Here is a 21,707-nt window from a genome sequence, read left to right on the forward strand (position 1 = left end):
GGCATAAAAACGTCATAGTTATAGTAAGGCATGAAAATGTTATAGTATAGTAAGGCCTAAAAATGTCAAAATATGTAAAGTCCACAAAGAAGGGTATCAAGACCAGGAATGGAACCATGAACCCTCTGACTGCAAGGTAATGGTTCTGACCACTCTACCACATTTCCACATTGTTTGTGGTATTTATTGAGGCCTATAAAGTCAGAAGAAGTCAAGAAAAAAAAAAGGTCCAAAAAGTCATACTATAATAAGGCATATAAATGTCAAAAAATGTCATAGTATAGTAAGGCATAAAAACATCATAGTGTAGTAAGGCATAAAAATGTCAAAAAAAGTCATACTATAATAAGGCATAAAAATGTCAAAAAATGTCATAGTATAGTAAGGCATAAAAACATCATAGTGTAGTAAGGCATAAAAATGTCAAAAAAAGTCATAGTATAGTAAGGCATAAAAATGTCAAAAAAACGTAATACTATAATAATCACAAAAATTTCAAAAAATGTCATACCATAGTAAGGCATAAAAATGTGTAAAAAAAACGTCATACTATAGTAAAGCATTAAAAACATCAAAAACTTCATACTGTAGTAATGCATAAAAACGACATAGTATAGTAAGGCCTAAAAAGGTGAACTCCACAAAGAAGGGCATCAAGACCAGGAATTGAACATTGAACCCTGTGACTGCAAGGTTACAGCTCTAACCACTCCACCACCTTTCCACCTTGAAAACAGATCATTGTATAGTAAGGGATAAAAACTATATAGTATAATAAGGTATAAAAACATCACAGTATAATAAGGCATAAAAATGTCCAAAAAAAGTCAGAGTATAATAATAATCATGAAAATGTTAAAATACATCATAGTCTATTAAGGCATAAAAACATCAAAAAACGTCATAATATAGTAAGGCATAAAAACATCATAGTATAGTAAGGCGTACAACGTCATAGTAAAGTAAGGCATAAAAATAAAAAATGTCATACAATAGTAAGGCATGATAATGACATAGTATATAAAGGCACAAAAATATCAAAAACATAATAGTATATTCAGGCAAAGTAATGTCGGAGGAAATGCAAACTCCACAAAAAAGGCGATCAATACCAGGAATTGAACCCACAACCCTCTGATTGCAAGGCAACAGCTCTAAACACTGAACCACCTTTCCAATTTGAAAACAAATCCTTGTATACATTGAGGGCTAAAAAGTCATAGGAAGTCATGAAAAAAAGGCGTTACTAAGGCATAGAAATGTCAAAAATTGTCATATTATAGTAAGGTGTACAATGTCATAGTATAGGAGAGCATAAATATGTCAAAGAACGACATAGTATAGGAAGGCATAAAAATATCAAAAAATGTCATAGTATAGTAATGCACAAAAACATCATAGTACATTGAGACATAAAAAGTCATAGGAAAAAAAAGCCATAGTATGAATGAATGAATGAATGAATGAATGAAATTTATTCGAACAAACGTGCAAGAATATATACAACCAATAGTAACAAACAGAAAACATAATGCAGGAAAGGTAAATGATAATCCTCAACAAAAAGAAAAAAAGAAAAGTAGCTTTCTTGCCGACAAGCTCAAAAGGGAGTAGGAAGAAGTAAAAACTTATTTACTCCTACCCCCCAAGCTTAACGTTATTGTTTTCAAAAAAATATATACATATATCAATAAATAAAATGCATACCCAATGCCCATTATGTTAACTGGCAAATAAGGAAATCATACTTACAAATGATAATACAGCCTATGTATACACATACTCATGCATATACACATACATATACATATATACACCCATAACTATATATATATATATAAACACAAACACACACATATATACATATATATTTATACCAATATATACATAGAACCCCTAGATCAGGCGAGTAGGAATCTACCCAGTGTAGTTAGGTCCTCTCTTCCCTATAAGCAGTAAAAACGGTGTGCTTGTATTTGCTCTTGAATTGAGCAATGTTTGGACATTGTTTTAATTTCACATCCAGACTGTTCCAAAGTCTTACTCCATTAATTGAGATACAGAATCTTTTCCTTGTGGTTCTAAATCTGCAAATCCTGAAATTTAAAGGTTCCCTTAAATTATGTTCTCCCTGTCTTTCATAGAACATGTTCAGTAAGCTAATGGGTAATAAATTGTTCCTTGCTTTGTATAAAATTTGAGCTGTTTTAAATTCCACAATGTCGTAGAATTTCATGATCCGGGATTTGGCAAATAATGGGTTGGTGTGAGTCAGGAAGTTTACATTATGAATTATTCTGATACCTCTTTTTTGCAGTATGAAAAGTGGCTGCAAGGAGCTTTTATAAGTACTGCCCCACACCTCTGTACAATAATTTAAATAGGGTAAGACTAGCGAACAGAATAGAATGTGGAGAGATTTATAATCTAGGAAGTGCCTTGCTTTGGAAATAACAGAGATGCTCCTAGATAATTTACTACAGATGTATTTAATGTGAGATTTCCAGCAAATTTTGTGGTCTATTATCACCCCAAGGAATTTAATTTCATTTACTTTTTCAATGTTAACACCCCCAATTTGTATCCCAGTTTTATAGTTAACCTTAGTATTACTGAATATCATATATTTAGTCTTGTTCAAGTTTAATGATAATTTATTACTGTCAAACCAGAATTTAATCTGTTTAAATTCGGAAGTGATTTTGTCCAAAAGTTGCTGTAAATTCTCACTTGAACCAATAATGTTTGTATCGTCAGCAAATAGGATACATTTGAGTATTTTAGATATTTTACATATATCATTTACATACATGATAAATAATTTAGGTCCCAACACTGACCCTTGTGGTACACCACACACAATGTCCAGACTTCTTGACTGATGTTCTCCCATTTTCACAAATTGTTTCCTATTCTCTAAATAGCTTCTTACCCACTGTAATGCTATTCCCCTGATCCTATAACGTTCCAATTTGTTAAATAATATTTCATGATCTATTGTGTCAAATGCTTTTTTTAGATCTATAAATACCCCCACAGCATAACTCTTTTTTTCTATAGAATTGGTAATTTCCTCAATGAGTTCAATTAAAGCATGTGATGTTGATCGCTTACTTCTAAATCCATACTGACTGTCAAAGAGCAAGTTATGCTTCTCTATGAAATTATCTAATCTGCAGTTGAAAAGTTTTTCCAGAATTTTAGAGAATTGCGGGAGAAGGGAAACAGGTCTGTAATTTGTGAATTGGTGTTTGTCTCCAGTTTAAAACAGGGGAATAACCTTAGCAGTTTTCATATTATTAGGAAATTGACCATATTGCAGTGACAAATTAAAAATGTGTGTGAGTGGTTTGGAAATACCATCAATTACATGTTTTATTACTTCCATATCTATGTCATGATTATCAGTGGATGTCTTGGATTTGCAGTTGCGAACAATATCAAGTATTTCGTTTTCCTGTACCGGATTGAGGAACATTGTATTCGGATTCTTTTCTATCAGCTCCTCACTCCTTATTGCTGCATCTTGAATTTCTTTGGCTAAGTTTGGTCCAACATTTACAAAAAAATTATTAAATCTATTTACCACATCATCCATGCTATGAATAATCGTATCTTTTTCTAAAAAATATGTAGGGTAATCAATTTGCTTTGAGTTATTTCTAATTATGCTGTTTAATATATTCCATATGTCCTTAATATTGTTCTTACTGTTCTCTAATAGTTTAGTATAGTGCTCTTTCTTATGTGCTCTTAATATATTAGTCAGTTTATTTTTATATTTCTTATACTTTTCCTCTGCTTCCTTAGTTCTACATTTTATGAAATTTCTATAAAGTAAATTTTTCTTTTTACAAGCATTCTGCAGTCCCTTTGACATCCACTGATTATTTTTATACTGATGTTTTCTCAATTGTTGTTTAACTGGACAATTTTTATCATATAACATTTTAAAAGTCCGTATAAATTTATCATAAGCTATATTAGTGTCATTTTCCTGAAATATAAAATCCCAGTCCTCAATTAATAAGTCATATCTGAGTGCATCCATGGACTGTTCTGTTCTAATTCTTCAATATAGTGGTAGATTATCAGGCTTGTTTTTTGAGTCCTTACTGTTATAGACTATAAAAACTGGAAGGTGGTCACTTATGTCATTTACAAGCAAACCGCTTATTATATTGCTCTCAATATCATTAGTGAATATATTATCAATCAAAGTTGCACAATGAGATGTTATCCGGCTTGGCCTAGTAATTTTGGGAAATACACCAGTACTGTACAAGGAATTGATGAAGTCATCAGTCATCTTGTAATTGTTTGGATTCAGTAAATCAATATTAAAATCACCGCCAATAAACATGACTTTATGATGTGCATAAGTCATAGTACTCAAACAACGTCATAATGTAGTAAAAAAAAAAACGTCATAGTATAGTAATGCATAAAACGTCGAAAAACGCCAAAGTATAATAATAATCATAAAAATTTCAAAAATGTCATACTATAGTAAGGTATCAAAATGTAAAAAAAAACATCATAGTATAATAATAATCATAAAAATTTCAAAAAATGTCATACCATAGTAAGGCATAAAAATGTCAAAAAAAACGTAATACTATAATAAGGCATAAAAATGTCAAAAAATGTCATAGTATAGTAAGGCATAAAAATGTCAAAAAATGTCATAGTATAGTAAGGCATAAAAATGTCAAAAAAACGTAATACTATAATAAGGCAAAAAAATGTCAAAAAATGTCATAGTATAGTAAGGCATAAAAACATCATAGTATAGTAAGGCATAAAAATGTCAAAAAAAGTCATACTATAATAAGGCATAAAAATGTCAAAAAGTGTCATAGTATACTAAGGCATAAAAATGTCAAAAAATGTCATAGTACAGTAAGGCATAAAAATATCATAGTATAGTAAGGCATAAAAATGTCAAAAAAACGTAATACTATGATAAGGCATAAAAATGTAAAAAAAAAACGTCATAGTATAGTAATGCATAAAACGTCGAAAAACGCCAAAGTATAATAATAATCATAAAAATTTCAAAAATGTCATACTATAGTAAGGTATCAAAATGTAAAAAAAAACATCATAGTATAATAATAATCATAAAAATTTCAAAAAATGTCATACCATAGTAAGGCATAAAAATTTCAAAAAAACCTAATACTATAATAAGGCATAAAAATTTCAAAAAATGTCATAGTATAGTAAGGCATAAAAATGTCAAAAAATGTCATAGTATAGTAAGGCATAAAAATGTCAAAAAAACTTAATACTATAATAAGGCAAAAAAATGTCAAAAAATGTCATAGTATAGTAAGGCATAAAAACATCATAGTATAGTAAGGCATAAAAATGTCAAAAAAAGTCATACTATAATAAGGCATAAAAATGTCAAAAAATGTCATAGTATAGTAAGGCATAAAAACATCATAGCATAGTAAGGCATAAAAATGTCAAAAAAACGTAATACTATAATAAGGCATAAAAATGTCAAAAAATGTCATAGTATAGTAAGGCATAAAAATGTCAAAAAAACATAATACTATAATAAGGCATAAAAATGTCAAAAAATGTCATAGTATAGTAAGGCATTAAAATGTCAAAAAAACGTAATACTATAATAAGGCAAAAAAAAGTCAAAAAATGTCATAGTATAGTAAGGCATAAAAACATCATAGTATAGTAAGGCATAAAAATGTCAAAAAAACGTAATACTATAATAAGGCAAAAAAAAGTCAAAAAATGTCATAGTATAGTAAGGCATAAAAACATCATAGTATAGTAAGGCATAAAAATGTCAAAAAAAGTCATACTATAATAAGGCATAAAAATGTCAAAAAATGTCATAGTATAGTAAGGCATAAAAACATCATAGTATAGTAAGGCATAAAAATGTAAAAAAAACGTAATACTATGATAAGGCATAAAAATGTCAAAAAATGTCATAGTATAGTAAGGCATAAAAACATCATAGTATAGTAAGGCATAAAAATGTCAAAAAAACGTAATACTATAATAAGGCATAAAAATGTCAAAAAGTGTCATAGTATAGTAAGGCATAAAAATGTCAAAAAATGTCATAGTACAGTAAGGCAAAAAAACATCATAGTATAGTGAGGCATAAAAATGTCAAAAAAACATAATACTATAATAAGGCATAAAAATGTCAAAAAGTGTCATAGTATAGTAAGGCATAAAAATGTCAAAAAATGTCATAGTACAGTAAGGCATAAAAATACCATAGTATAGTAAGGCATAAAAATGTCAAAAAAACGTAATACTAGGATAAGGCATAAAAATGTAAAAAAAAAACGTCATAGTATAGTAAGGCATAAAACGTCGAAAAACTCCAAAGTATAATAATAATCATAAAAATTTCAAAAATGTCATACTATAGTAAGGTATCAAAATGTAAAAAAAAACATCATAGTATAATAATAATCATAAAAATTTCAAAAAATGTCATACCATAGTAAGGCATAAAAATTTCAAAAAAACCTAATACTATAATAAGGCATAAAAATGTCAAAAAATGTCATAGTATAGTAAGGCATAAAAATGTCAAAAAATGTCATAGTATAGTAGGGCATAAAAATGTCAAAAAAACGTAATACTATAATAAGGCAAAAAAATGTCAAAAAATGTCATACTATATTAAGGCATAAAAACATCATAGTATAGTAAGGCATAAAAATGTCAAAAAAAGTCATACTATAATAAGGCATAAAAATGTCAAAAAATGTCATAGTATAGTAAGGCATAAAAACATCATAGCATAGTAAGGCATAAAAATGTCAAAAAATGTCATAGTATAGTAAGGCATAAAACCATCATAGTATAGTAAGGCATAAAAATGTCAAAAAAACGTAATACTATAATAAGGCATAAAAATGTCAAAAAATGTCATAGTATAGTAAGGCATAAAAATGTAAAAAAAACGTAATACTATGATAAGGCATAAAAATGTCAAAAAATGTCATAGTATAGTAAGGCATAAAAACATCATAGTATAGTAAGGCATAAAAATGTCAAAAAAAGTCATACTATAATAAGGCATAAAAATGTCAAAAAATGTCATAGTATAGTAAGGCATAAAAACATCATAGCATAGTAAGGCATAAAAATGTCAAAAAATGTCATAGCATAGTAAGGCATAAAACCATCATAGTATAGTAAGGCATAAAAATGTCAAAAAAACGTAATACTATAATAAGGCATAAAAATGTCAAAAAATGTCATAGTATAGTAAGGCATAAAAATGTAAAAAAAACGTAATACTATGATAAGGCATAAAAATGTCAAAAAATGTCATAGTATAGTAAGGCATAAAAACCTAATACTATAATAAGGCATAAAAATGTCAAAAAATGTCATAGTATAGTAAGGCATAAAAATGTCAAAAAATGTCATAGTATAGTAAGGCATAAAAATGTCAAAAAAACGTAATACTATAATAAGGCAAAAAAATGTCAAAAAATGTCATACTATATTAAGGCATAAAAACATCATAGTATAGTAAGGCATAAAAATGTCAAAAAAAGTCATACTATAATAACGCATAAAAATGTCAAAAAATGTCATAGTATAGTAAGGCATAAAAACATCATAGCATAGTAAGGCATAAAAATGTCAAAAAAACGTAATACTATAATAAGGCATAAAAATGTCAAAAAATGTCATAGTATAGTAAGGCATAAAAACATCATAGTATAGTAAGGCATAAAAATGTCAAAAAAACGTAATACTATGATAAGGCATAAAAATGTCAAAAAATGTCATAGTATAGTAAGGCATAAAAACATCATAGTATAGTAAGGCATAAAAATGTCAAAAAATGTCATAGTATAGTAAGGCATAAAAACATCATAGCATAGTAAGGCATAAAAATGTCAAAAAAACGTAATACTATGATAAGGCATAAAAATGTCAAAAAATGTCAAAAAATGTCATAGTATAGTAAGGCATAAAAACATCATAGCATAGTAAGGCATAAAAATGTCAAAAAAACGTAATACTATAATAAGGCATAAAAATGTCAAAAAATGTCATAGTATAGTAAGGCATAAAAACATCATAGTATAGTAAGGCATAAAAATGTAAAAAAAACGTAATACTATGATAAGGCATAAAAATGTCAAAAAATGTCATAGTATAGTAAGGCATAAAAACATCATAGTATAGTAAGGCATAAAAATGTCAAAAAATGTCATAGTACAGTAAGGCATAAAAATATCATACTATAGTAAAGCATAAAAACATCAAAAACTTCATACTGTAGTAAGGCATAAAAACAACATAGTATAGTAAGGCCTAAAAAGGTGAACTCCACAAAGAAGGGCATCAAGACCAGGAATTGAACATTGAACCCTTGAAAAGTCATAGTATAATAATAATCATGAAAATGTTAAAATACATCATAGTATATTAAGGCATAAAAACATAAAAAAACGTCATAATATAGTAAGGCATAAAAACATCATAGTATAGTAAGGCGTACAACGTCATAGTAAAGTAAGGCATAAAAATAAAAAATGTCATACAATAGTAAGGCATGAAAATGACATAGTATATAAAGGCACAAAAATATCAAAAACATAATAGTATATCCAGGCAAAGTAATGTCAGAGGAAATGCAAACTCCACAAAAAAGGCGATCAATACCAGGAATTGAACCCACAACCCTCTGATTGCAAGGCAACAGCTCTAAACACTGAACCAACTTTCCAATTTGAAAACAGATCCTTGTATACATTGAGGGCTAAAAAGTCATAGGAAGTCATGAAAAAAAGGCAGTACTAAGGCATAGAAATGTCAAAAATTGTCATATTATAGTAAGGTGTACAATGTCATAGTATAGGAGAGCATAAATATGTCAAAAAACATCATAGTATAGTAAGGCAGAAAACGTCTAAAAACCTCATACTATAGTAAGGTATAAAAACATGATAGTATAGTAAGGCGTAAAAAGTCATAGTATAGTAAGGCAAAAAAGTCATAATAAGGCATAAAACGGTCATAGTATAGTGGCATAAAATGTCATAGTTTATATAGTAAGGCATAAAAAGTCGTTCATGACCACCTCAGGTGTTTAGCTCCCTCTGCAGCACACGTGGATCAATGTGTCACTGTCTAAGGTCCTAAAGCTGGACGTCCAGGGATGAGGGAGCTGTCCGAGTTACTTACTGTTCATCCTGACAGATTAACCATGTGGTTGGGCCCCTATTAACCCCCATTGTGCGTGGTACTTTCATTATTTCCTCAGGCACCCAGACACTGGCCAGTGCTCTAGAAATTATTAGTTGATTAATCAATTAGGGAATTGATAGAGAATGAATTGGTAATTTTCTTACGCAAATTTTTTTTTCTCTTAGACAAAATATATACATATATAAACACACAGAGTTCGGTTCCTATGGGATTAATCAAAATATGTTGACCTAAATTATGATGAGTAAACTTGGGGCATTTAGGGCACCAGGGGTTTAGGACCTGTGGGCAGTTGCTGGCTTTCCTTGAGATCCATGGCATACACATTATTTTGGAAGGTTTGCTATGAGTTTTGTTCAATGTCTGTGTACCACTCTGGCAGACTGTGGTCTAGTTGGTGCAGGTGCCGATACACACCACAGTGGCTTAAACTATTTCTACATCAAATATCAGCACTGGTCAGGGGGGTAAGAGATCGTGGTTTGTGGTTATATATTCCAAACTGTAGCCAAACAAGTAAAACCAACCTTGCGCATCAATAATTAATCTGGCGCTGAATAAATTATTGAAATATACGCGTCAATCAGCAGTGACCGTCGGAAAAAAAAATGTCAGGAGCTCCTGTGTTCGACCAATAGGAGACAGAGATCCCACATTCCCTGCCGAGTACCAACCAATCAGAGTCACACTTCGTCCATTTCCTGTTTGGACTCGGAGTTGGACGGAGCATTCCTCTGGACCAGAATGTGAATTAAATACCACTGTCGGTATGAGCATGAGTGAATTAATTCTCCCACTGCAAAGGCGTTGCACATGACAGAGCCTCGCACGTAAGTAAACATGATGTATGCGAACACTTCAGAGGGTTCGCTGACCGCTGCCTGTTCCCTGAAGATGTAAACAGCTTATAGCCGACTTTGCGGCATAAGAGAGAGTCCATATCAGCTCTCTGTGTTGTCACGCTGCGCGGCATGCACAACCTGCCCATTTTCTCTGTTGTTATTTCACTTGCATTTTGGAATTTTTGACTGTGTCCCAGTATGGAGGAGACGGCAGGTGTCGTCTGTTGCACCTGATGTCATGACGCGTGTGTTGATATTCCCTTGACAACCGCGGATCGGATACCAATATTCAGGTAGGCTGCTGTTTCTGATCCTGGGTTTACTGTAGCGTGTGTGTGTGCGTGTGTGCGTGCATGTGTGTGTGTGTGTGCGTGCGTGTGTGTTTGTGTGTGTGAAGCTCCACTGCAGACCCTTTACTGTAGAAAACTGCAGTCTTACAGAACTATGTAGCCTGCTGTGAATTGACTCCAGGTTCCTCTCTGTCTCTACAGACACTGGTTCAGTCTGTTTGAATCAGATCTGGTTTAAATCAAATAATTTCTTCTATGATACGTAAATAAAGGCCTGTGTCAGTCGCCTGCCGAGGCGTAGTTACAGTCAATACCGTGGCGGATTAGTGTCAGTAGATAAAGTAAGTGTCAAGGTAGCCAGTCAGAATAAAAATAAGACTTCCTGTGTACTATTTCAAAATAAAACGATTGACACGTTTTTGTGGCAGCAACTAATATTTTGGATCACTTGAAAAAAAATGTCAAATGCTTGAGCATCTCATGATTATAAGCTTGAGATAAATCTTAGGAATCAAGTTAGAAACCTGAGAAATCAAAATTTTACTTTAATTTTGCAGTGTATTTTACAATTCAATTCCACAGGTAAACATTTGTTGCCCCTATTTTGTCACATTTTTCCTCATCTAATGACACAACACCTTAAGGCAAAACACAATGTGGAAAGTGTAAAGTCTGAATTTAATGAGAATAAAGTCTGAATAGACTCCAAGAATAAATCCTAACTTAAATCTTATTCTCAGTTCAATTGCTGAATTAATAAAGGGAATTAAAATGCGGAATCATGACTGAAACCAAATAATCTTCATGGTATTACTCACTTCCTCACACATATATTGTTCTTAGAGCTCTAATTATTTTATTCTGGTTATGCAACCTACCGGAGTGGGAAAATAGCAGTTATTGCTCATGCAGCCTTTACTTATGGCTGTACTTCTTCAGGATATCAATAAGGCTGAAGTAAACACACTCATAAAATATATACCAGACAGCTTGGAAGAATGAGTGCTGTCTCACTGTCTCTGTCCAGGGGCCATCATGCCCATCACGCTTCTGTGGGCCGTGGACGTGTACGGCAGGGTGTTCAGCCTCTCCACAGCCGGCCAGCGCTGGGAGCGTGGAGGCGATATGCTGCTAGAGCTGAAGCGTGTCACCTCGGGGAAGGGACGCTGCTGGGGCATCGGCTGTGACCACCATGTTTACCTCAACATGATGCCCAGTGAGACACCCATCCGCTACCGGGAGGAGACCTATGAAAACCAGGTCAGTCCAGCCTATATATATACACTGTAAATATAGACAGCTGTATGTCATCAATGCTAAAGTGCTGTCTGTTGTTGTATTCAGAGGTGGAACCCAGTGGACGGTTTCACTGACACGCTGCTGCCCACCGACCGCTGGCCGTGGAGTGACGTGACTGGGATGAATCCTCAACCACTCCACAGCTTCCAGTTGCCCTCCCGCAGCTGGGAGTGGGAGGGAGACTGGTATGTGGATCAGAGCTTCGGAGGAGAACCCAGTCAGACTGGGGTGAGAGAAAGGACACATGGACTCATGAACACACACATACTCTTCTCTTTATTCATTTCTAGGTGTCTCATTTTGACTGATGAAATATAAAAAGTCGGTCTCTCTTCAGGGCTGGGAGTATGCAGTCGATTTCCCGGCCAGCTTCTCCCCAGACAAGAAGTGGAATTCCTGTGTTCGTCGTAGGCGCTGGATCCGCTACAGGAGATACATCGCACAAGGCTCCTGGGCCAAGGTTTGGACACCCTTCTTTTTACTGTATATCTGTAAGATCCTGTAGTGTCCCTGTCCAATGCTCAGATGAGCACCAGTGAGACTGAGATTCTAGCTAAGTTGCTGTCCCTTCTGCAGATCCCCCGGGACAATCCCAAGAAACCTCCGCTGCCGCTCTGTGACATCAGCTGTGGTGGTTGGGAGATGAGCGACCAGTCTGGAAGATATCCCTACCTCTGGGGTGTGTCCCAACAAGGACAGGTAAGTCTACTGGACCATGTAAAGTACACATAGATTTTTTTTCTCCATTTTTTCTTTTCAGCTTAAGGACAGGCTCCATTGTGCTTTTTGAGAATTTGCAACTCTTGGGTTCATTCTTTTGGGACAACCTCTCTGCTTGGTACTGTTGAAAACTTAATTTATATGTTTACTGCCCTTAATTCAAACATGTCCTAATACACACTGTTGTTTATACAAAAATGTTTCTTGTCATTGCTTGTAAAAACAGGCTACTAATATGCATTAAGTGAAGTTCACTTCTAATTTTTGGCCACAAGGCGGCAGCATGACCTCATGTGATTTACATAATCAAACCTTAAGGTCCTCCTGAGCATGTTAAGTGCCATTTGACTTTAGAACACAATTGAAATAGAGCATGTTAAACCATATCCCACTCAGTCTAGTGTTATGACAATTTGTCCCCCTGCAGGTGTGGTTCAGAGAGGGCATCCACCCTCGGGTCCCAGAGGGCTCCAGCTGGGAAGAGGTAGAAGTGCCCAAAGAGGTGGCTCAGTTATCAGCTGGTCCTGGAGACCTGCTGTGGGCTTTACTCTGGGATGGGAATCTGCTGGTTCGTACCGGTCTCAGCCTGGACAGTCCGACTGGTCAGCATTCACTGCAGTTCACATTCACCCCCCCAAATAATTCTCCATTATCTCTCACCTCAGACCTTTTCTTCTTTTCTTTTTTTTTATGGTCCACCTCACCTCTTCCTCTTAATTACTGTTTTAACAATTGCTCTTAGAGGAAATATTTGAATCAAAGTTGCCATTAAAACTAGCTTTGGCTCTGTGGGGCAGTATATTTTATAGAACAGAACTCTCAAATTTAATGAAGACAGTTGGCTCGTATAAGGTCTTGTTTTGGTGTTTTCAAACAGGCACATCATGGGTAGAGGTGGAATCACCAGGAAAGGAGATCGAAGTGCTTCATGTGGCCGTGGGGGTCAGTGTGGTCTGGGTGGTCACTAAAGACTACAAGGTGAATCAGTACTTCCTACATGTACTATATAGCTGTATTGCTGTGGTTCATTGTGGTGGTAACATATATGTATCTGTGCGTGTGGGTCCAGGTGTGGTTCAGGCGTGGCGTGAACTCTCACAACCCCTGTGGCTCCGGCTGGATCAGCATCGGAGGCGAGATGATGATGGTGGATGTGGGACTCAATGACCAGGTTAAAAGATTTCTGTTGCAAATTCAACTTGAATGGTTTAGACTGCCTTTCCTTCTTCCCCAGCAGAATTCAATTCACCTGAATGATGGAGTGATATTATGACAAAATATAATATTTGATCATATAGTATGAGTTGAACAATGTAGCTTTTACTGCTGAGGTGGGTCTTTAGAAGGAAAAAACCCTCATAGGTTTTCAGAACCAGTGCTGATAGAAATACTAAGAGGATGCGAAGTAAAACTTTATTTTTACGAGATTTAACAAAACTGTAATGAGACATTTCAGTGCATGAGACAAAAAAATCAACATGCCAAGATATTGTAGATATTTTATAAATTTGTATTTTTTTTTAATTTAATTATTAAGAATATAATTTTTCAACCTTTTTACCTTCTTTCAACCTGACAGCAGCCACTTTCTGTACTCCCCCTCTGACGGATTCACTTTACCCTCTCTTTGGCTCTGGTTTCAGGACAAACCAGATCAGGGCCGGGGTCGAGGCAGAAAAGCTTCACTGTGTATCTCACTGCTGAGGACTTTGCTAGCACTGCAAACTCACATCTCACACCTCCTCCCCTTCTGTCTCTCACCCCTTTTCCCCCTTTCCCCAGCCCCTCTACCTCTAGCCTCTCGTCCTGCCCCGTGGCTGCCCTGTAACACGAGTACAGCCAGCCGTTCCAGCCAATGTCCCAGCAGTAGCACCTCAGGCCCAGCTTTATATATCTCCAGACTATATTCCTACTGGCCTGACATATGGGAGACTCCCTAATTAGAAGCTGGCCAAGCCGTCGTCATCATATCCCATATTTCATATTTCAAGGCTGCAATTATGGATATGGCTTGTGTGAGGTGGCAGGCGCCAGTGTTACAGTATATGGCCTTATAAAGTAACAGTTGCTTCTGTGCTACTAGTGCCGCCAATGTATCTTTGTAGAGTGAATAAAAGTTTTATTTTATTTTATTTGATGTTTTATTGTATTAGGTTTTTATGTTCTAAAACTTCTTTGTCGTGACTACTGAGAGGGAATTTCTTTGGTATGACATATTGCATTAGGTGTGTCGGTGTGTGCGTGTGATCATTGTGTTTCCCTTTTGTCTGTCTATTTCCCTTTTCTGTCAGGTGTGGGCAGTTGGTGAGGACCGTGGCCTGTATTTCAGAATGGGTGTAACTCCGTCTGAACCAAGTGGGAATGGCTGGATTCCTGTTTCTGCCCAATGGGGCAATAGTAAAGAGGTTGTTCCACCCAGGTCTGTGTAAATAATTGAGTGGAATCTTTGTATGCACCTATATGTGCTTTTGTAATGTGACTGACCTCTTTATTTCCCTGTTTTTCTGCTCTGTCCTCATGTTTTTGTTGTTTAATAGAAATGACTGTGAGTTTAGTGGCCAACTGACTGAGGCCTCACAAGGCTCAGTTCTGAGCTGCACTGACTCAGACTCAGAGTTAGGTCCTTCTGACCCACAAAACAGCACTGACACCCCAGTCCTGGAGGCAGCAGCCCCCTCTGTAGTCCCTTTGGGAGGAGCCGACACTTTTACACCTCCCTTGCAGGCAGAGGATGCTCCCTTAGCTTCCCAACAGGATGCCCCCAAACCCTTCATCCCCGCCAGCGACAGCTTCATCAACAGCCTGGTCTCAGACCGTGACAAAACTTCCACACCGCAACCGACCATCACAGAGATACCGCAGGAGGAGGCTGAGGAGCCGTCCCCAGCCCCGATACTCCTGACCCCTGAGGCTGCAGGACATGATATCCCCTGGATGAATGTGGATCTGGAGGGGGCAGAAGCAGCTCGAAGTGCACAGGCGGCGGGGCTTTCATTGGCTGATGGCGGTGCTGCAGCCACCTACACACTGGGGGCTCAGGGTGTCGGAGAAGAGGACGGCCCAGTGTGGACCTGGATCTCCGGTGGAGGCTGCGATGTGGATGCAAATTCACAGATCAGCTGGCTTAGCCCCACAGGTATATAGACAACCAGTATGCAGTGATTTAAAGATTTATGTATTCACTCACTATTTCAAAAAAAACAAATAAAAAATTACACATTATATTATATTAATTTGAAAGTCAGTTTATATCTGTATGTTTGTATGTGTTATTTGAATGTTGTACACTATGTGTCTGTTTGTGTGTTTCAACTGTTGCATGTGTATAGATACACCATGCGTGTTACCTGTTTGGTTGTCTTGACTTGTATGTCTGTCCGTCAGGTCCTCTCACCAGCTCTCTGTCACTGACTCCGGTTCAGTCAGCAGCCTGGAGCGAGCAGCAGCAGCAGGAGCATAGAGAGGAGATCGCCAAGAAACCGCTGGAAAGAAGCAACGTACGGCTGGTTTCACACTTCTCTTGTCTTGAATTGAATCCATCTCCTCTCTTGGCACATTTATCACACCGCTGTGTACATACAATTTGTGGTACCATCTCTGTCCTGTTTCCCTCTCCAGTCTGTGTGGGTGCGTAAAGGTGCGTTGCGTTGGTGGAGAGACTGGAAGCCTCAGCGCTGGGTGGATGTGGGTGTTGCTCTGGAGCAGTCCACCAAGCCTGATGGCAGGAAGGACAGCATTTTCTTTGTCTATTACATGCACTATGATGAGAAAAAGGTTGGTTTTACTGTTAAGTTATGGTTGGGTTGCATACAACAACACAAAGAGTGAGATCACCTAACTAGACAAGTGACACAACAATCACATAATTGTGTACTCACAGCTGTCCTTTGTTCATTCTCGATCCCTGTCTCTTTATTTCAGTACCTTGATGTGTTTATAAATGACGTGACGGCACTGGTTCCAGTGCTCAGGGACTGCCACTATGCCTTTGCTGTGTACACAGCCCAAAGGACCAAACAGCGGTGGCCTCTGGTCCTGGCAGCACAGACTGAGAAGGACATGAATGACTGGGTATCGCGAACAGATCATGCGACACTAAAATGAAAAGTGTCTTTAGAACATTGAATGTCAGGCAGAATTTGACAGTTTTCATATTTAAATTTTCAAGGATTATTTTCTAACTAAAGCTCATTGCTGACCGTGCCCCCTGTTGTTTCTTGGCCTTTTCTGTGTAAGCAGTTGTGCCTGTTGTCTGATTGCTGCTGTGAGTGTCGAGGGATCACAGGTCCCCCGTCCAGACAGGCCCTGTGGTCCACCACCTCAAAGGGAGACATCATGGTCCATGAGCCGTCCTTCTCCCTGGAGGCTGCTGCAAACACACTGGCCTGTGACCTCATGTGAGATTGACACTGACCTAGTTTCCCATTTACTTTTTTTTTGTTTTTGTTTACATTCAATTAATTTCTGCTTCGTGCCAGTTAACATGTTGTTAACATGCTAACCTACTGCTCTGCCTGGTGAATGTAGACATTGTTTGTGCTGCTAATGTGCTAATCTCTTTCATACTGTGTGTGGCAGCACTCTCTCCTCCGTGTGTGCTAATCTGTGGGCTAACAATAATGTGGCTAATGCTGGGTGCTTCCGCTGTATGGTGCTGCAGGTTCTGGCGGCACGTCCCGGGACACCTGCGCTGTGTAGAGTCTAACAGTCTGGGGCTGGTGTGGGGCATCGGGTGGGACGGCACCGCCTGGGTCTACAGTGGGCGCTATGGGCAAGAGCCATCCCCGGGTAAAACTGCCCCTGCAGACATCTACCCATATGTTTTTTCCACAAACTGAAAAAGAATTCAGATATCATCCACAGGCCTAGTCTCCTCTCCTGGGTACTGATATTAATAAACCTTTTAATGAGTCCTTTATATGACTTTTTTTTAAGTCTTTTTCCTCAGTTTATCATGCATTTTTATCATTACAGTTGTAATTAAACATTCGGTCAATCAACATTAAATTTATCTCTGACAATTTTAATAATTGCTAAAAGTTATATATTAAAAAGTACAATTGAATTTATCTTGTTTTATATTCATACGCTAAATGTTAATGCCATAATCTATAACTGTTGCAGTAATCTATAATGAAAAAAATCATTAGCTTAAGAACTACTTACTACATAATTCCAAATTTATGTCACATTTAATTTCAAAAATTAACTTTCAAATGCACAAGACAGAATCAACTTACTATCTTCTTGCTAACAGCTTGTAGTTTGGTGTGCAATTGCTTGAGCATGGTTCAAAAATCAAATCAACCATCTGTTGCAGCTATAGAGTCATGTATGCACACAAATGTAAAACTAATTGTGTGCTTCCATTACAGTTTTGCCCATGTTTGTGTTTACTGCAGGAGATGCCGTTCAGATGCAGCAGCAGACTGATGTCAGGAGTGTACATGTGTATGAGAATCAAAGATGGAACCCTATGACAGGATATACAGACAAGTGGGAACATTTTGTCTTTTACACTGTTTAATAAAGTCAAACTTGGTCTTCGTAGTTGCGCTCGGTTAAAGGCCGTCTGCCTGGCTGTCTTGCTAAAACGTTTTGGTTGTGTTTTTGGCTCGCTTCTCCAGAGGACTTCCTACAGACCGCCCCATGTGGAGCGATGAAAGCGGCTTGAAAGAGTGCACCAAAGGCAACACACACCCACCCTCCCCTCAGTGGTCCTGGGTAGGTGCTGTCATAAGGTCAAATCCCAGTCACAATTCCTCCTGCACACACATTTAATTTCTTGTTTCATCATCAGCTAATCCTCCGTCATCCACCTGTGTTTCAGGTGTCAGAGTGGGCTGTGGACCACAATGTCCCTGGAGGAACAGACAAAGAGGGCTGGCAGTATGCTGCAGACTTCCCTGTGTATGTGACAGCTTTGTCTCAGGATGTTGTCTCAAAGAAGAAAAAAAAAAATCAGCATTGTGTGCCGCTCATCTGTAACTTCTCTCTCTCTCTTGCAGGACGTTTCATGGCCACAAAACCATGAAAGACTTTGTCAGGCGCAGGAGATGGACGAGGTGATCGCACACACTGACGCATTTTTGTGGTTTCTAATTCGCTATTTTCTACAGTATCAAATCAACATATGTTCTATATACAGGAAGTGTAAGATCACTTTGAGAGGTCCGTGGCAGCAGGTCCCACCCATCCCGCTGAGTGACATCTCTCTGATGCCATGTCTGGCTCAGAGCAGGATGGAGCAGGTCCCTCTCTGGGCCCTCAATGACAAGGGAGATGTCCTGTGTCGACTGGGAGTCAGCCCCCAAAACCCAGCGGTGAGGAACATGTGCAGAGTAATTCTGACAGTATAATTTAACTTTACTTTAACTACTTTAACTTTAAACAGAGGAAACTTACATGAGTGCTGCAGGGAGAGGTCAGTTTCTTAGATTGCTGTCATAATAACAGTCATTTCCCTGTAATTCCTGAGTTTCAGTTTGCGTTTGTTTCTTCGCTGCAAACACTGTAGTTGAAAATAACACTGCTCTCTAACTCCAGTGTGTCTGCTCTTACAGGGCAGCTCCTGGCTACATGTAGGCACAGATCAGGCCTTCAAGTCCATCTCCATAGGTGGAGCCAACCAGGTGTGGGCCATCGCCAAGGATGGAGCCGTGTTCTACAGAGGATCAGTGTCCCCACAAAACCCTGCAGGTGAGTTTAGAGCGTGAAACTCAAAGTCAGTATCACAATGATTCATATCTGCAGGACAAGAAGTCAGAATGTACGCAGCAGGAAAGGGAAATAAAGATTCAGCATTTAATCATCTGAGTGCATGCACCCAGTGCCCAGTAATACACTCAGCAATGATCCAAATGAAGCCAAACTTACAGTGCTGTTGTCCCTCTACAGGGGAATGCTGGTACCACATCCCTTCTCCACCAAGGCAGACCCTGAGGCAGCTGTCTGTGGGCCGGACCTCTGTCTTCGCTGTAGATGAAAGCAGTGAGTACAGTGTTTCTAAAACCCTTTTAAATTAGAGAACATGAGTAAAATTGCATTAAACTCCTTTGTGAATGTCCTGTAGGTAACCTGTGGTACAGACAGGGCCTCACCCCGAGCTACCCTCAGGGCTCTGCCTGGGAGCTTATCTCGAACAACGTCACCAAGGTTTCTGTGGGACCGTTGGATCAGGTCAGTGTTGCGACTGCCTTCCTAACTGTGGAGTGGACATGAGGTGAGGAAAGGAAATCAGTTTGAGGTTACTTTATGTCGACAGTAATGGTGACACTTGATTTACCCATCAAAGACAAGTTTCAACTGGAACTTTAAGAGGATGTTTTGTGGACTGTGAGCTACAGTATATCTGATAACAAACCATGAATGGCTGGTGTTTGGCTCAGTGCGCTTGTTCTCTCCAGGTGTGGATCATAGCAGACGGGGTTCCAGGCTTCCCTGCGGAGACTCCGGGAGCTGTCTGCCACAGGCTGGGGGTGGGACCCATGCAACCCAAGGGCCAGTCCTGGGACTATGGTATAGGGGTGAGTTCATAATCATTAAATGTAGGCCTTTCAGTTCACATTTCATTAAAATAATCTGTATTGTAAATGATAATACTTGCTTTTAATGTTGGCACTCAAGGAATTAGAATAAAGCTTAGAAGACGCACATTGTTGGTTTTGGTATTGTCACAGGATTTGTTGACAGTAATAAAAATACAGGTTATCAGCAGTCTTATCCTTTAGTCATGAATGGTTCAGATGGGAGGTTTCTGCTAAACTGCAGAGGCTCACAGAGGAACCAGTCTCAATCCCCGGTGGCAACAGGGTTTAAAACATGTTTCCTGTATATTGTGGCCTTGTTAGTGCCCTCTAGTGCATAAGTTAAGTAACATGCATGTACAGTAAATTAGCAGATAGAAATGAGAGCTTTGCATGCATGCAGATGTACAAATGTAGGAGAATTTTCTCACAATCATTTTCGCATACTGCCAGTGATGCATGTGTCTTTGACTTCCAGGGAGGGTGGGAACACGTCAGTGTGAGAGGGAACTCAGCAGAGGCTCCACGTGCCCCCCATCCTCCTCCACCTGCTGGACCCCCACGTAGCCCGCTCCCCCCGCGACCTCCAACACAAGTGAACGGGAACGCCGTGGGTGTGTAGCACCTGCCCATCACCTCCTCCCCCTGCCCCAGCCCTGTTTGTGCCTGGATCTACATTTGTCTCCTCAGACCATTCCCACAGGCTCTTATCCCTTCATGCAAGGGGAATGCACAATCACTCCACTGAGTTTATATTGTATATTTCGGTTGGATTTGACTCTTGATCGATGGATGAATGTTACTCCCTGGCTTGTTTCCCTGGCAGAAACCATGCCAGTATGCAGTGATGACCAAACAGAAAGGGGAGCACAGGAGCATTTAAGTAGGATGGATCTTGAGTGCATGTGTTTGCTCTTACTAGGCTTTGGCTACTGGGTGTTTTGGGATCTAGCAATAGCTTTTATTCTTATATACAGTATCCTGTGAAAACCCAAGAGGGTGGGACTTCGATAAAGGGCTAAGGCTTGGGTACCAAACTAACTCGTCTTCAAACGTACAATCCCGCTGTAGCCTAGATTGTCTTGGTTTATAGAATCTTGTTGTTTTGTTTGTGTTTGTGTCTGTTTTGCCTGTCATACATTTGCATGTGATTTTATTATCATTTATTTATTTATTTATTCATCTATTATGCATTTGTTGAATTTTGTTTCTCCATTGGTTTTGGCCTATTATATGTTTGCAATGGCGTGTTTTCCGCCCACATCGCTATGTCCAGCCTTCCTAATATTGAGGGCGTTTTTCAAAAGGACTGGCACAATTTAAGATACCATGTGAAAATATGAATTCAGATAATACCTCTCTATCCTCCTGCAACGAGGACAAGTTCTTCCTGTTAGTATCATACCCATCTACATAACTGCTATGACCGTGACTGTTGAAACTGCACAGCAGGTCTGAATGTCACCGTGACTGGACATTCATCTTACAAGGGCATTGAAATGTGAAATAAAATTATAAAAATGTTGCTGCATGTTCTGATGTCATTTCATAATAGATTTGGAAAACAGCAGCATGTGGGCTAACAGCAGTGAATCATTCACCTTTTATTTAATTAATTTGACTGTGAGTGTTTCCTTCTGAGAAATGTTGACTCTTCTTTAGAGAGCGAGAGAAATGACTAATCTGTGATACTGCATTTAATTTGTTTTTGAAATAAGCCCAAAGTGCCACTTGTATTGACACTAGCACCACAACTGGATTAAAGATCCCCAGCCAGACCTGTTTTAAGACTCAGAAAAATT

At 37.8% G+C, this 21,707-nt stretch overlaps 1 protein-coding gene across 1 annotated transcript; it reads left to right on the forward strand.

Annotated features, from left to right (window-relative positions):
* The first annotated feature begins 9,931 nt into the window (after window positions 1-9,931).
* tecpr1b (tectonin beta-propeller repeat containing 1b) lies at window positions 9,932-21,683 on the forward strand. Its single transcript, XM_056400806.1, has 26 exons — window positions 9,932-10,058; window positions 10,268-10,363; window positions 11,388-11,620; window positions 11,705-11,887; window positions 11,997-12,119; window positions 12,236-12,358; window positions 12,807-12,981; window positions 13,257-13,357; window positions 13,449-13,550; window positions 14,671-14,798; window positions 14,917-15,515; window positions 15,764-15,876; window positions 15,998-16,153; window positions 16,301-16,450; window positions 16,619-16,776; window positions 17,040-17,167; window positions 17,782-17,875; window positions 18,007-18,103; window positions 18,210-18,289; window positions 18,388-18,444; window positions 18,528-18,702; window positions 18,943-19,078; window positions 19,277-19,369; window positions 19,452-19,558; window positions 19,786-19,905; window positions 20,384-21,683. Exons 3-26 carry the CDS (start codon window positions 11,396-11,398, stop codon window positions 20,525-20,527), a joined length of 3,567 nt encoding a protein of 1,188 aa, XP_056256781.1. The 5' UTR covers window positions 9,932-10,058; window positions 10,268-10,363; window positions 11,388-11,395; the 3' UTR covers window positions 20,528-21,683.
* The last annotated feature ends 24 nt before the right edge of the window (window positions 21,684-21,707 follow it).

This window comes from Seriola aureovittata, chromosome 17 (assembly GCF_021018895.1).
Source record: "Seriola aureovittata isolate HTS-2021-v1 ecotype China chromosome 17, ASM2101889v1, whole genome shotgun sequence".
Classification (NCBI taxonomy): Eukaryota; Metazoa; Chordata; class Actinopteri; order Carangiformes; family Carangidae; genus Seriola; species Seriola aureovittata.

Bases quoted from the DNA above. Each gene is read 5' to 3' on its own strand.
- tecpr1b (XM_056400806.1), top strand. From the start codon at position 11,396: ATGCCCATCACGCTTCTGTGGGCCGTGGACGTGTACGGCAGGGTGTTC. The intron at 11,888-11,996 runs GTGAGAGAAAGG...GTCTCTCTTCAG, and splicing joins GAGAACCCAGTCAGACTGGG to GGCTGGGAGTATGCAGTCGA. The intron at 13,551-14,670 runs GTTAAAAGATTT...CTTTTCTGTCAG, and splicing joins ATGTGGGACTCAATGACCAG to GTGTGGGCAGTTGGTGAGGA.